Genomic DNA, 13,706 nt, shown 5'->3' with positions numbered 1-13,706 from the left:
GCTGCTCTCCTGGCCTTCATATGCCTCTGTTTCCCTGACCTGTTTGCACCTGCGGGGCAGCTCTGCTCTCCCCATGCTTCACCAGGCTCTGGTACAGGAAGGGTTTGTGCCACCACCCTGCTGTTCCCCTGTCCTTCCTGGAGCTGGGGGTCATTCTTGCTGCCCCATGGCAGGTAAGTGTGGCCCCCTGTGTGGTGGAGCGGGTCCCAGCGTAGCTGCTGGGACCTGGGGTCTGCCTTATGTCCTGGGGACTCTCCTGCAGATCATTAACTGAGGGGGACAGAGCAGCCCAGCCTTGCAGCAGGGGAAGGAAGGGCTGGGTCCCCTGAGCTGTCCCTTGCTGGTTTTGGGTTATGTCCCCCCAGCCCGGCAGGGGGATGCTGGGCACTCGGACAGGTTGTTTAGGGCTAGGGGAGGTGCTGAGCCCCATGAGTGGGCCCTGGGGCTTGCAGAAAGCCCTTCCCACCCCTCTCTTCTCCCCACAGCCCCCTGCTGCCCGGAGCTGGGCCCTGTTTCTCTGGTCTCCTTGGTGACAATCTCATCGCTCCTCGGCTTCTCTCCAGCACCTGAAAATAGCCTCCGCAAGTGGAGATGCCTGCTGCCTTCCCTGCTGCCAGCACCCGGCAGTGGCCAGGCTGGAGCCAGGCTGCCCAGCTCAGTGCAGCTGTAAGGGTCCGGCCCCATCCCACCCCTTGCACCGCTGTGGGGCAAGGGCTGTCCAAGACCGGGGCAGCTGCTGTGTCCTCATGTCACCCTCGTCCTGCTGGCCTGGCCCCAGCACCAAGCCCCCTCCCTGCCTCATCCCTCCTCTTCCTCCCTGCCATGGGGTAGCACCAGAGGACAGGGGCTTTGCTCCTTGCGTCCCGCCGCAGGCCAGGGTCCAGCTGTCCCCCAGCAATCAGCCGGAGCCACTTTGTCCCCTTGGCCTGGCAGCCACCAGCCCGCTCGCCCACGCCCGCTGCTCCCGAGCCGGCACGGCAGCCGGCCAAGAAGTTATTTGAACCTTCCTGAAATAGAAATGGAGCCGGGAGCGGGCGGAGGGCGGGAGAGAGGGGGTGGCCCCGCAGGCGAGGAAGGAGGTTCCCCGGCAGGCGCCAGCTGCCCCCTCCATGAGGGCCAGGGACGGCTGAAGAGCAGCAGGACAGTGGGCAGGAGCGGGCAGGGCTGGGGCAGCGTCGAGGGCAAAGGGTCCCCAGCTCTGGCTGTGGCTGCCGCTCAGCCCGTGGCTGGATCCAGCCCTCCTCCAGCATTCCCGGGGGAGGGGGGGGGGGGGGGATTGCTGTGCCCCCCACCTGCTCCTGCTGCAGGACGGGCTGGGGGCAGCGCCGGGGTGGGCAGGGCCGCATTCTGGCAGGTGCTGAGCACCGCTCCTGGAGGACGGGGGTCCGCGGAGCAGGGGGGGAGAGTTTTTCTGCCCCCAGCCATCTCTCTCCATCACCTCCTCCCTCGCGTCCCCAGCGCCGTCCCCGGGGCCACGGCCATCCCCTCCAGCCCGGTGCTGCGGTGTCGCGGGGTGGCGCAGCGGCTGCGGGCACCGCACGGCGGTGGCAGTGGCGGCGGCGGTGTCGTGTCCCGTCCCCCGTCCCCCCCCCCCCGCGGCGGTGGCGGGGGCATGGCTGGCATTGCTCGCTGACACCCTATCTGCCAGGCCCCCGCCAGTCGCGGGCCCAGAATAGCAGCGCTGCCCCGCAGTCAGCATGGAGCGACTCCCCGGCCCCGCTGCGCCCCAGGTACCGCCGGGGCGGGTGGGGGACCCGGCCCGAGAGACCCCCGCTTGGGGACAGGCCGCCTCCGGGGTGGGGGGATGCGGGGGGGCTGGCGGTCCCCTTCCCACGGCCAGGCAGCCGGAGGGACAAGGACACGGAGCGCAGCCTGGCCCGCCTGCCTGCCCCGGCTGTCCCAAGCCCCTTGGGAAAGGTTGGGGGACGTTGGTGTAGGGTCACTTCCTTCCCGGGTTTGGCTCTGGGCTCCCTAGGGAGCAGTCCCGGCGCCTTTGTTATTGTAGGGTGGCTCGTAAACATTGGCTCTGCCAGCGGGTTTGTGGTCCGGGGTTGGTCTTCCCGCCACGTAGGGTCTCCTGGGGACCAGGGGGCACGGGGTCAGCCGGTTGGCCGTGCTCGCCTCTCTCCCACCTGGGGCTGCCCCCTTGTTATTGTAGGGTCTCCCGGGTGGACCTGGTCCCCGCGGTCAGGTGGGGCTGCCGACACGGGAGACAGCAGGACCAGGAATTACAGCCTGGGGTTGGGAGAGGGAGAGGATGAGTGCAGACCCGGTGCAGGATGCGCTCAGCTCCAACAGCAGAGAGAGGAGCTGGGGGGGTCCTGCCGTCCTCTGCCCCACCCTGGGAATCCCCGCTGCCCCCCCAGAGCAGGGGGACAAGCTGGGCATCCTGAGTTGGAGCCACCATGGGGGTGGGCAGGGTCCGGGGGTCATGGGTGGACCAGGGGCTCCCCGTGGGTGCTCGGTGCTAAGCCCAGCCTGCATCCCCACCCTGAAAGGACGGTCCCCTCTGTCTGGCTTGGGGGTGCCGGGGCAGCTGGGTGGGTGCAGGCAGGAGCCATGGGTGGGGGAGAGGCCGGGCTGGCTCCTGCTGATCCCCCACCTCCCTGTGTGCCCCCTCAGGTGGCGCTGCTGGATGCTGCTGCCTGCCCTAAGGAGGAAGGTGGGTAGCAGGTAGCACCTAGGCCTGTCGGGGGGCAGGGGGTGGGGTGGGTGAATGTCTGGCTCACTCATGTAATGAGCACATCAGTCCTCTGCCCGCCCTGCCCATACCCCACGTTGCTCCACTCCTCAGCTCCTTCCAGAAGCTCCCAGTGCCCCCTAGGCTGGAGGGCTGCAGTGCCGTGTGCTGCCCCCGTGGAGTGGGGAATGGGGGGGGGGGTCTATGGGGAGCAGCCCCTCCCACAGCATCCCCCTGCTCCCCCCAGGCAGGAGGGTGCTGAGACCCGACAGCTCAGCTCACCGGCCAGGGCTGGGGTGGGTTTGCTGGCAGGGTTCCCAGAGGCACTGTCCCCCAAGGAGGAGGGGGAGGAGGAGGAAGAGGAGGAGGAAGAGGACAGGCGGAGAAGCCCAAGACCCGTCACCTTCACGCTGGGCAATGAGGTGCTGGGGCTGTCCCCAGAGACCGAGTTTCAGAGTCCCGACGCTGAGGTCTACATGCACTTCATGAGGAGCCACTGCTGCTATGATGCCATCCCCACCAGCTGCAAGCTTGTAGTCTTCGACACCTCCCTGGAGGTGATAAAGCGGGGGGATCAGCGGGACAGATGGGGGGGGGAGCGGGCTCAGGGACCCCCTGACCCCCTCCCCACTCCGCCAGCAGATCAAGAAAGCCTTCGTGGCACTGGTGGCCAACGGGGTGCGTGCTGCCCCGCTCTGGGACAGCAAGACACAGAGCTTTGTGGGTGAGTGCCGGCAGCACCACCTGGCCCCTTCTCCTGCCTGGCAGCGAGGGTGTGGGCAGCGCTGCCAGCCCCACGTGTCTCCACAGGGATGCTCACCATCACTGACTTCATCAACATCCTCCACCGCTACTACCGCTCTCCCCTGGTGAGTGTGGCGGGGAGGGCACGGGGAGCTGGGGCAGGCATGGGGTAGGGAGGGGCTGTCCCCACCTCTCTGGTTCCCTCTTCCCTCTCCTGGACCCCTCTTCATCACTAGCCCATGACCAGGGGATGCTCTTGGCCAGCCCAGCGTCTGCTTGGTGCCCCTCTGCCTGGCACCCAAGATGTGATCCCTGCACTTAGGGTGATGGGGTGGGATGCCTGGGGAAGGGGCAGTGCCCCAGTGTCCCCTCAGTCCCCCCATGGGGCCACCATGACCAGGGCATCTCCCTGCCCTCAGGTTCAGATCTACGAGGTGGAGGAACACAAGATTGAGACCTGGAGAGGTAAAAAGCGGGAGGTGATGGGGGTGGCGGGGCTGAGCTGGGGATGCTGCACAGGGCATGGAGGTGGGCTCCATGAGGGGGCTGGGGGACCCCCTCTCCCACCTCTCTCCAACCTCTCTTCTTTGGCAGAGGTGTACCTGCAGGGGTCCTTCAAGCCACTGGTCTACATCTCTCCAAGCAATAGGTGAGTGCCCACCCACTGGGGGAGAGCACACCCCACGGGGGGTGTGCCCGGGATGCAGCCCTATCCCCTCACGGTGTCCCTGTCACCCGCAGCCTCTTCGACGCTGTCTACTCCCTGATCAAGCACAAGATCCATCGCCTGCCTGTCATTGAGCCCATCTCAGGCAATGTCCTGCACATCCTGACACACAAGCGCATCCTCAAGTTCCTCCACATTTTTGTGAGTGCTGGGACTTCATGTGCACACACATGGTTGGTGTGTATGGGCACAAGCAAGGGTGTCAGGGTGCATGTAGGTGCCAGCCCAGCCCTGCCGTTCCCCACCGCAGGGCTCCACCATCCCCAAGCCACGCTTCCTGAAGAAAACAGTGCAGGAGCTGTGTGTCGGCACCTTCCGTAATGTGGCCGTTGTGCCTGAGTCCGCTCCCATCTATACCGCCCTGGAAATCTTCGTGGACCGCCGCGTCTCTGCCCTGCCTGTCGTCAATGATGCCGGTACCTGGAGAGTGAAGCAGCCCCACCATCTCCCACTGCCAGTGGCGCTGGCCCCATCCCCACCCAAAAACCCCCTCCTGGCCCTTGGGCTGCACCTTGGGGTATGGGGGAGCACAGTGGGTTGTCCCCAGGGCCCCCTCCCCAGCCCCTGCACTGTCTCTCCTTGCAGGGCAAGTGGTTGGCCTCTACTCCCGGTTTGATGTCATTGTGAGTACCCTGTGTGTTTGCACGCCCGGGCACGAGTGTGGCCCCTTGCATGCCACTGGTGGGGTGCTCACGCAAACCCACCCCACGTGCAGTGACGTGCACGTGCCAGTGCAGATCTGCCCCGTGCATCCCCAGGGCTGGGTGTCCCCCGCTGTGCTGGCACAACAGGGTGTGAGGACACGTTGGGGCGCTGAGCGGGACCACCTCTCCCACAGCATCTGGCAGCCCAGAAGACCTACAACAACCTGGACATTAGTGTGCGGGAGGCACTGCGGCAGCGCACTGTCTGCCTGGAGGGGGTCCTCACCTGTTACCCCCACGAAACCATGGAGGACATCATTGACCGCATCGCCAAGGAGCAGGTGAGTGGCTGGGGTGCCTCGTGCCAGTGTAAGCCGCTCCTGCCTGTTGCCTGACCTGCCTGTGATGCTCTACCTGCACCCACAGGTCCATCGCCTGGTTCTGGTGGATGAGAACCAGTATCCACGGGGCATCATCTCCCTCTCCGACATTCTCCAGGCCCTTGTGCTCACTCCCGCAGGTATCGATGCTCTTAACTCTTAGCCCGCGACGCTCCATCTTTCTCCACTTGCACCCTCCATTTCTCTCCACTTCAGGTAGGCGCCGTCCCCCGCCACTCCGCACCTGTCCCCCCCCCTGCTGCTGGGTCACCCACACTTCATCACTGCACTTTGTCACCTCCCTGCTCAGGCCACCTGGCTCCACCCCAGCCAAATCAGCCTCAGGGGACAGAGGAGGCTGGGGCTGGGGTCTGGCAGCGCTGGGTGCCCAGGTGGAGACGGCAGGACCTGGATGCTGCTTATGCCTGGGGACACAAGGGTCACAGGGGAACACTTCTGGGGTCCTGATCCCTGGTATCCATGAGGAAGGATGGGGGCACCTGCTACAGAGACACCCCCAATCCAGGCAGCACGTGGGATGCAGGTTTTGCATGCCCCTGGACTTTGGGCTGGATGAGGGTTTTGGGGTGTGATGCACCCCAAGACAAAAGCCCTTTTCTGACCTCGCCTCAAAGTCTCCCTCGAGACCTGAGCCCCTTCAGTGCCATTCCCAGGGGACACAGAGGGGACAGACCCCCACTCGCACACCCCAGACATGCTGCCCACCACTAGCCACGTGCACAGTGTGGCCAACTCACGGGCCATGGCTGGCACAGCCCTCCACCCCCGGTGGCCCTGAAACTGCTTGCTCCAGGGATGGGACTCACTCCCAGGCCATGCTGGGACCGCGCTGCCCAGCTGCCTGCACCTGGCTCTGCTCGCCCACTGCCTGGTGAGTCCTCGCTGGTGATGAGTGGGCACGGCGCTGGCACCCACCGTGGCACCTATTTAGGGGTGAATTGGGGAGGGGGAAGCTGGCCCCAGTGCCCAGCTGCTTCCCAAAGGTAATGATGCTTTTTTGGGGGCTGTGGTGGGGAACAGGCTTGGGACAGCCCCATGCCCACCAGTTCCCCTAGCAGTGCCCAGTTGCTCCACACAGAAGGAGACAGGGAGTGGTGTGTCTTAACCACACCAAATATGAGACCCCACTCGCCCTGCCGTTCCCCATCACGGTGCCTTTGCTCACTCCATCCCTGGTGCCCGCAGGGGTGGCTGTGTCAGGAGCTGCAGGGGGCCACCGGGATGTCCCCCTCCAGACCAGCCCCTGCCCTCCCCCAGGGCCTTGCATCCCAGTCAGGGATGGAGGGAAGACCCCGCTGTCTGCCAGGGTGGGTTGGTGGGCTGTGCCGCAGGGCGCCCAGCCCAGCACCAGTGCCCGCCGGGGAGTTATGGCCTCGCACGCTCTCTCGCCCTGCAGGCATCGACCGATCCTCGCTCTGAAGACAGCAGGGAAGTGCTGCCATCTCATCTGACTTGGGGGCCTCTTGTGTGGTTCTGGGGTCATGGAAGGAGGCTCGGGCCCTGCAGGCTCTCCGCAGGGAGGACCTGCCTACCCACCCCAGTCCTGGGGCTCGTCTTGAGTCCAGGGCCAGATCCTGCCAGCCTCAGAGAGGCAGGGAGCGGGGAAAAGGGGGCCCAGGGGTGCCTCCTGCCAGTAAGCACACGGTGATGCTCGATGGGCACCATGCCGGAGGAGCTATGCCATGCCAGCAGCTGGGCACAGGGACCCGCGTGGCCCCGGGGGACTCAGCCACCCCGCTCCCATCCTGCTGCTGGATTTGAGCGCTTCGGCTGAGGCTCCCCCCTTAGTGAGCACAGTCCTGCCAGCTGCGCCCGGTGCCCAGTAGCGTAGGCTCAGCTGCACACACAGGCTTGTTTATTGTAGGGTCACGCGGGGCTGAAGGTCCCTGGCAGAGGGACAGCCTGCGCCAGAGCTGGTGCCAGGACAGGCACTTGCACGGGGACCCTGTGCATGTTTTGGGGTGGGCGGAGGGTATTTATTTATTTGCTGGTCTGTTCAGCCTTGTTGTAATAAAGCAGCCTGCTCCAGGAACCACTGCCTCGCCTTTCTGGGACGCAGCCAGGCATGGCTCCTCTGGAGAGAGCTGGGCTGGGGAGGGGGTGCTGGCTGCTCGGCAGGGCTGGGCGACACAGCCTGGGATGCCAGTGAGGGCAGCACGGGCACAGGGTGGCAACTCTGCCTGTGGGTAGAGCCAAGGGGACAGGGGACACGGGGTGTGCAGCCTTGATAGCTCCACCATAGTGGTGGTGTGGGTCCCCTTGGGGATACCCGAGGGGTGGCAGCCTTGGTGCCAGCAAGGTTGCTGCCTGCTGCTTCCCGCAGTCCAGCTAGGATCCCCAAGCAGCAGGAAGGTGAGGGGGGGTTCACTGTTAGGGTGTCCCATACTCCAGCCCTCCAGGAGCCTGGGCAAGGGGCACCGCATCCCCTGCCTGTGGCTGCTGCCAGCTCTGAGCCCCTGTGGCGGCCCTGGATATCAGCCCCATGTCCCTGCTTGGGGACGAGGGGAGCTGAGCCGATCCTCCCCTGGCTGCTTCGCCCAGAGCGAGTCCTGTTCCCATTCCCGTGACCCTGTATCAGCATCTCAGTGAAATAACGGCTGATAGCAAAAGGTCCCCGGTGCTCCCCGTGCTGCCTGGCCCTGCCAGGGGACATGATACCAGTGCTGGGTGGTGACAGGCTTCCTCCCCATCGCGGGGGACATGCTGTGTTATTGCTCCGCTTGCCCAGGGCCAGGGCTGGCTCTGTCCCTCGGAACCAGGCACAAACGCAAAACCCCTGCCGGCGCTCGAACTTCCCTTGGGAGGCAGGGGGGAAACTGAGGCACAGAGAAGTGGCTGAGGCTAAGGTCAGCTGTTCAGAGAGGACCCAGATGTCCTGGCTCCAGGCACAGATCCACGTGCAGCTACACAAGAACGGGACGAAGGAGACACCGAAAGGCTGCAAGCCCCCTCCCCGCTTCCCCCCCCGCCCCAGCAGAGCTCCTGGGTCCCCGACACAGCCCAGCTGGGCACGGGATGAGGGGGACACGACCCCTCGCAGCGTGTGAAAGGCACAGCAGTTCCCCAAGCCTCCTGCAGATTTGGGGTAGGGGGATACTAGTGCCCCAGGGGTGACTTGGGGTCATCCCTCATCCCCCCCCATCTTCCCCACAGTGGAGCTGGGAGTCCCCTGGCCCAAGCCGGGCAGGGGGTGGGTGCTAGGGTGGGTTTGCCTTCCTGCCCCTCCTCATGGGGCAGCGGGGATGATCCCCATTCAGCACCTAGGGTGGGGGGGGGGGCACGCAGTCAGGGGGCCCCCGGGCGAGCAATGAACTCCAGGTTGATGGGCTTGTCGGCCACCAGGACGATGCGAGACACGGACGTCACCTCCACGCCGCGGGGGTCTGGCCGCACCTCAAACGCCTGGATGATCTGTGGGGAGAAGGGGATGGCGGTGCCTCAGGGACTCCCTGGGGCCCCCATCCCAGCTCATGGTGAGTTACCTGGGGCAGGGGGTCCGTACTCACCCTGGCGAGAGCCAGGTGCATCTCCAGCTCTGCGATGCGGCGGCCGACGCAGGCACGGACCCCGTAGCCAAAGGGGATGGAGCTGAAGGGGTGGTGGGGGGAGCCATGGCCCCGGAGCCAGCGCTGGGGCAGGAACCGCTCAGGCTCAGGGAAGTAGGTCTCGTCGTGAGACATCGCATAGTGCGCCAGGACGAAGAGGGTCTGTGGGGCAAGAAGGGGGGTGGTTAACGACCCCCGCCCAGCCCCACTGAGCGCAGTGGGGGTCCCTACGGCATGGCCCCCACTCACGTTCTTGGGGAAGAGGTAGTCTCCGATGACGATGTCCTTCTCATAGAAGACCCTGGCGTTGGTGGGCACCACTGGGTAGACCCTGGGATATGGGGAGAGTTAGTGGGGCAGTAGGATCCCATCTGGGGACCCCAGAGGGAAAGAGCCGTAGGCAGGACAAGGGGGAAGCATCATCTCCCGCTGCTCAGCAGCTTTGTCCCCCTCCCCAGGGAGAAGGTGGATGGATGCAGCCCTAAGGGACTGACATCCAGCCTTGCACCCTGCCTGGCTGGTGCATCCCCCAGTGTGTGGGGAGAAGGGACTGCCCCTGGGGAAGGGGCCCGTGAGCAGGACCTTGGGGCAGCTGGGCTGTACCTCAGCGTCTCCTTGATAACTGCCCGAAGCATCGGCATCTTGGGGATATCCTCAGCACCAGGAAACCGGTCGGCAGGCACGACGGCTTTCAGTTCCTGGTACAGGGTCTCCTGGATGCCTGGGTCCCGGGAGAGGTGGTACAGGGCCCAGGACAGCGTGTTGGAGGTCTGGGGGAAGCGGAGTGCCAAGAGGAGTGAGGGAGATGGGGCCACCACCCGAGCAGCCTTGTGCCAAGCACGGCACCAGTACAGCACCAGGCAGCCCCTGCTCCGGTGCACAGGGAAGCCAGGGGTGAAGGGCAGCGAGCATGGGGGAAACTGAGGCAGGAAGCAGGGCAGGGAGAAAAGTGGAGGACAGGGTCTGTACTGACTGATCCCTGAAATTTTGCCCCTATGGGGCATCAGCCCCCCAACCACCAGCCCAGAGCTTGCAGGGGCTGGGGAGTGCAGCTGAGCATGGCCCCCCAGCTCCCCCGCCTGGCACGGAGCTCAGCAGAGATCCACCGGCAGCAACTGCCCGGCTCTCACCGTGTCCACGCCGGCCAGCAGCAGCTCGGCCACGCTGCCGTAGACCTCATCCAGGCTGAGCCTGCCGCTGGCCAGCAGGTAGCTCAGGTAGCCGGATACCTCCTTGCCCCGCTCCACCTGCCCCTCCAGCTCCTCCATCTTTCGGTCAATCAGGGTCTTGCCTGCAGGGACAGAGTGTGGGATCCAGCGCTGACAGAGCGAGGGTGGCCAAAAGTACGCATGGCTGAGGACTGTCCCACTTTTAAGGGTCCTTAGGGAGTCTGATCCCACCGCGCCGGGCCCCCATCACCACCGCTCACCAAAGGCGAAGATGGTGTCCCAGCTGTCCAGGTAGCGGTCCCAGAAGGGCAGCACCTTGCGGCTCCACCGGGGCAGGACGGTGGCGAAGATGGAGTTCTTGAACATGAGGTTGATGGAGTCGATGAAGCGCTGGGTCTCGGCAGGGACCTGCTGCTTCAGGCATCCGATGCGGGTCTCAAAGAGGATATAGGAGATCCCTGCAGGGGACAGGCCACATCCAGACCCCCGTGGGGATGGGAAGAGTGGCGCAGGGCAAGGGCAAGGGGAAGGACCCCCCTACCTTCCAGGGCGAATCGGTAGAGCAGGTTGGCCACGTCCCCCACCAGCACCCCTGAGGGGCTGCGGCTCCGCTCGTCCCGCAGCCGCACCATCAGGTCCGACACCACCTCCCCGATGGCGTCCGCGTACAGCACCGCCTCCGAGGGCTTCAGCAGCCGCTTGTTGAGGACCTGGCGCAGGCGGTACCAGCGCTCCCCTTCCCTGCACGGGGATGGGGCTCAGCACCGGGGGCATGACCGGGCAGGGGGCAGTGGCTGGCAGCAGTTTCCCAATCCCTGGGTGCATCCTCCCCATGCTGGGCGGGAACCACCCCTGGGGTCTTCCCACCCACCATGGCCATGGCCTTCTGCTTAAGGGGGACACGCTGCTTGCAGGAGAGGGAGCAATGTGAGCTGCCACCCAGGCCCTACACCCGAGGAAGGGACAGGAGCCACCAACCGCCCCGCAGAGCACAGCCAGGGCAGGACTCACTCAGTGAAGGGTCCGTAGGGCAGGCGCCGGGTGTCCCGGTGCTCCTTCCACAGGGCCATGTCGCTCCGCATGGGGTACTTGCCCTCCTGCCGTAGCAGTTGCTCCAGCACCACTGGGCTCCCAATGTTGATGTTCTCGTAATGCCCGAAGGTCGACTTCCAGATAGGGCCGTAAATGCGCCGGGACATCAGCTATGGTGCACCAGAGCATAGTAGGGTGAATGGGACAGGGCCAGCACTGGGGCTGGATCAGCCCCTCCCTACCCCAATGCTGCCCCAAATGCTCCAGCATGCTCTGCACCCATCCCAGGGACGCCTCAGCACCAGTCAGGTCCAAGCACCCGCCTCTGATCCCCCAAGCTGGCACTGTCTTTGAAGTGCTCTGCAGATGGCTTGGGCTGGTGTCTCCAGGCAGATGTCCTCTGCCAGCACAAAGCACACCAGGCACTGACCCCCCCCCCGGCACAGGCTGGTGCATTCCTCACCCACCCCAGAAATGCACGGAGGGCCTGGTGGGTCTTTCGGGGAAGCAAGGCCAAGAGGGGACAGCAGGGACCCGGACAAGTGCCAAGCCCAGGGCTTTGCAGAGATGCAGGGCCATTGCAGCGGCTGTCGGCAGGTCCAAGCCCTACAGCTTCCAGCATGGCCCCAGCTCTGCTCAACCCGGGGACAACAGTCCCCGCGTGGGTCCTTGAACCTGCCACCTGATAAGGGCGGTTAATGATCAGCGGTGGGAGGGCAGCACCAGGCTGGGGCAGGACTGGGCTGCTCCCAGGGCAGGCTGCTGCCCCCAGGGCATGGCCCTGGGGCCACAGGCTCACAAGCCAGCTAGGAGACATGCACCAGCATCAGCCCTGCTCTGGGCTCTGCTGGCCACAGTTCCCTCTCCTCAGCTGCACCCAAGGGTACCATGCCTGCCTCCCCACTGGGGAGCACCGTGACCCCCAAGTGCATCCCTCGGGCGCAGCCAGGCGCCCCTGTGCAAGTGGATCTGCACAGGGCCACATGCAAGGGGTGCTTTCCATCCCACCCAGGCACTGCCAGAGACCCTGTAGAGTGGGGCCAAGCCTAGGGGGCTGCGGGGGACCTAGCAGGGAAGCCCTGGTCCCCGTTCCCCGCGGCTGCGGGGATGCACGTGGTACAATCTCCCTTGGTGACTGACTGCATCGCAGCCTGCGCCCGGATTCAGCTGGATTCGTCACCACGGGGAGACATTCCTCGTGCGTGGTGGCAGGAGGAGGGGGAGGGACAGCCACCCAGGTGCTGCAGGCAGCTCGCCGGGCGAACACGCTGCGTGGGGCCGTGGGCAGCCGTGGCCCGGGTTGAAGCCTGCCCACTGGCGTCTGCTGGCAGCCAGGACCTGACATGGCACAGGCCTTGGAGAGCAGGGCTGAGAGAAGCCAGAGCTGCTGGGATCTGGGGAAAGGCACCTCTGAAGCATGTGGGCATCTGTCCGCAAAGCCGGGCTGTGCTTGGAGCCCCAAGGGCAGGAGGGAGCAGCAGGGAGCTCCCGTGCCTGCTCCCCGACACCCTGCTGCCCCGTGACAGCCCCTTCTCCAAACAGCAGTGCCCGTTGCTCTGCGGTGCTGGGGAGGCCTGATCCTGCACACTCCTCCGGCCGGTCAGAGCTCCAGGGCGGTGGAAGATGCTGCCTGGCTTGCGGCCAGCCAAGCCCAATGCTTGCTTCATCCGATGTATGAGGAAGTGTTGACAGAAGAAAACAAACACCTCTGCCTATCCCTCCCCTGCCTGCCTGGGTACCATCTGCCCAAACACCTGCCTGGCCGCCTGCCCCCCAAACCGCGGCCCCTTCAGCTTGTCACGGCCGGGGCAGCTCGGGCTGCCTGGGGATGCCAGGACCCCGTGAGGTGCCCCCGAACCTTTGCCCTCGGCCGTCTGGCCGGCTCGGGGATGCCAGAGCGGCCCTGGGCTGGCAGGACCCTCCCGGGGCCACCCGGTTCTGCGCTGGCCCCTCTCCGCGCTGCTGGCCTCGGCATCACCCCACCGCCACCCAGCCCCTCCTCTCCCCTGCCCCACCGCCCCCGCTCAACTCCCTGCCGTCACTTCCAGGCTGCTCCCCCCGCCCCGGAGCCCATCGCACCGTGCCCCCAGCACGCACCCACCCCCCCCCCCCTTGCGACGCCCCCCCCCCCCACACGCGCACAGCACCCTCCCTGCAGCCCAGCCGGGAGCCCCTCCACCCCACGCACCGCTCCCAGCCCCCCCCCCCCCCGCACCCGTGCAGGGTCCCCAGACGCCCCGCGCACCCCGCAGCCCCGGCCCCCCCGCAGCCCCCGGGCCGGGCTGCCCCGGCGCACCTGGAGCCGGTGCGTGTGCAGCAGGTAGCCCCGCAGGAAGAGCCAGACGAAAGTCCGGAGCAGCCCCGGCCCCGGTAGCTCCTCCGGTCCCTTCAGCCGCGCCGGCCCCGCCGCCGCGGCCGCCGAGCCCCCGGTCCTGCGCGGCGGCCCCGGGATGCTGCGCGGCGGCGGCGGGCGGGGGCGGAGGAGCAGCGGCAGCAGCGGCCGCCGGGCCCCGCCGCTCCAGCCCGCCATGCTCCGTCGGCAGCGCACGGGACGGGGCGGGGCGGGGAGGCACCGGGGGCAGCAGGGGGCGGCACCGGGGGCGGTGCGGAGGGCGGCGCGGGGGCGGCAACCGGGCACCGGCACCGGGCACCGCGCACCGGCAACTGGGCGTCGCGCACCGGCTGCTGCGCACTGGCTACGGGGTACCGGCTGCTGCACAGCGGGGACCGGGCACCGGGCGGTGCGTACCGGGCACCTTGTGCC

The 13,706-nt window shown here is 66.4% G+C and overlaps 2 protein-coding genes across 5 annotated transcripts; one reads left to right on the top strand and one right to left on the bottom strand.

Annotated features, from left to right (window-relative positions):
• Positions 1 to 1,591: 1,591 nt before the first annotated feature.
• Positions 1,592 to 7,228, top strand: PRKAG3 (protein kinase AMP-activated non-catalytic subunit gamma 3). 4 transcript variants are annotated; one of them, XM_041124404.1, is made up of 13 exons: positions 1,592 to 1,730; positions 2,623 to 2,662; positions 2,993 to 3,237; positions 3,320 to 3,404; positions 3,491 to 3,549; positions 3,844 to 3,889; positions 4,019 to 4,073; positions 4,166 to 4,292; positions 4,402 to 4,567; positions 4,737 to 4,774; positions 4,990 to 5,136; positions 5,222 to 5,315; positions 6,593 to 7,228. In XM_041124404.1, exons 1-13 carry the CDS (start codon positions 1,698 to 1,700, stop codon positions 6,613 to 6,615), a joined length of 1,158 nt encoding a protein of 385 aa, XP_040980338.1. In that variant the 5' UTR covers positions 1,592 to 1,697; the 3' UTR covers positions 6,616 to 7,228. The 4 variants fall into 4 exon arrangements, with proteins under 4 accessions (XP_040980338.1, XP_029873070.1, XP_029873064.1 ...); XM_030017210.2 differs by having other exon boundaries at positions 3,323 to 3,404; positions 5,222 to 7,228; XM_030017204.2 differs by lacking the exon at positions 1,592 to 1,730 and having other exon boundaries at positions 1,797 to 2,662.
• Positions 7,229 to 8,032: 804 nt separating this feature from the next.
• On the bottom strand, positions 8,033 to 13,494 carry LOC115342636 (sterol 26-hydroxylase, mitochondrial). Its single transcript, XM_030017201.2, has 9 exons — positions 13,239 to 13,494; positions 10,922 to 11,112; positions 10,452 to 10,651; positions 10,171 to 10,368; positions 9,872 to 10,032; positions 9,345 to 9,511; positions 8,991 to 9,072; positions 8,703 to 8,903; positions 8,033 to 8,607 (listed from the first exon to the last, which is right to left on the bottom strand). Exons 1-9 carry the CDS (start codon positions 13,470 to 13,472, stop codon positions 8,482 to 8,484), a joined length of 1,560 nt encoding a protein of 519 aa, XP_029873061.1. The 5' UTR covers positions 13,473 to 13,494; the 3' UTR covers positions 8,033 to 8,481.
• Between the last annotated feature and the right edge of the window lie 212 nt (positions 13,495 to 13,706).

Source organism: Aquila chrysaetos, chromosome 6, assembly GCF_900496995.4.
Source record: "Aquila chrysaetos chrysaetos chromosome 6, bAquChr1.4, whole genome shotgun sequence".
Classification (NCBI taxonomy): domain Eukaryota; kingdom Metazoa; phylum Chordata; class Aves; order Accipitriformes; family Accipitridae; genus Aquila; species Aquila chrysaetos.
The sequence above is the reverse complement of the archived record's forward strand: the minus strand, read 5'-3'. Positions and strand labels throughout refer to the sequence as shown.

Bases quoted from the DNA above. Each gene is read 5' to 3' on its own strand.
- PRKAG3 (XM_030017204.2), top strand. From the start codon at position 2,560: ATGGGTGGGGGAGAGGCCGGGCTGGCTCCTGCTGATCCCCCACCTCCC. The intron at 3,405-3,490 runs GTGAGTGCCGGC...GTGTCTCCACAG, and splicing joins CAAGACACAGAGCTTTGTGG to GGATGCTCACCATCACTGAC. The intron at 3,890-4,018 runs GTAAAAAGCGGG...CTTCTTTGGCAG, and splicing joins CAAGATTGAGACCTGGAGAG to AGGTGTACCTGCAGGGGTCC.
- LOC115342636 (XM_030017201.2), bottom strand. From the start codon at position 13,472: ATGGCGGGCTGGAGCGGCGGGGCCCGGCGGCCGCTGCTGCCGCTGCTC. The intron at 10,033-10,170 runs GTGAGCGGTGGT...CTGTCCCTGCAG, and splicing joins GGACACCATCTTCGCCTTTG to GCAAGACCCTGATTGACCGA. The intron at 9,512-9,871 runs GTGAGAGCCGGG...CGCTTCCCCCAG, and splicing joins TGCTGGCCGGCGTGGACACG to ACCTCCAACACGCTGTCCTG.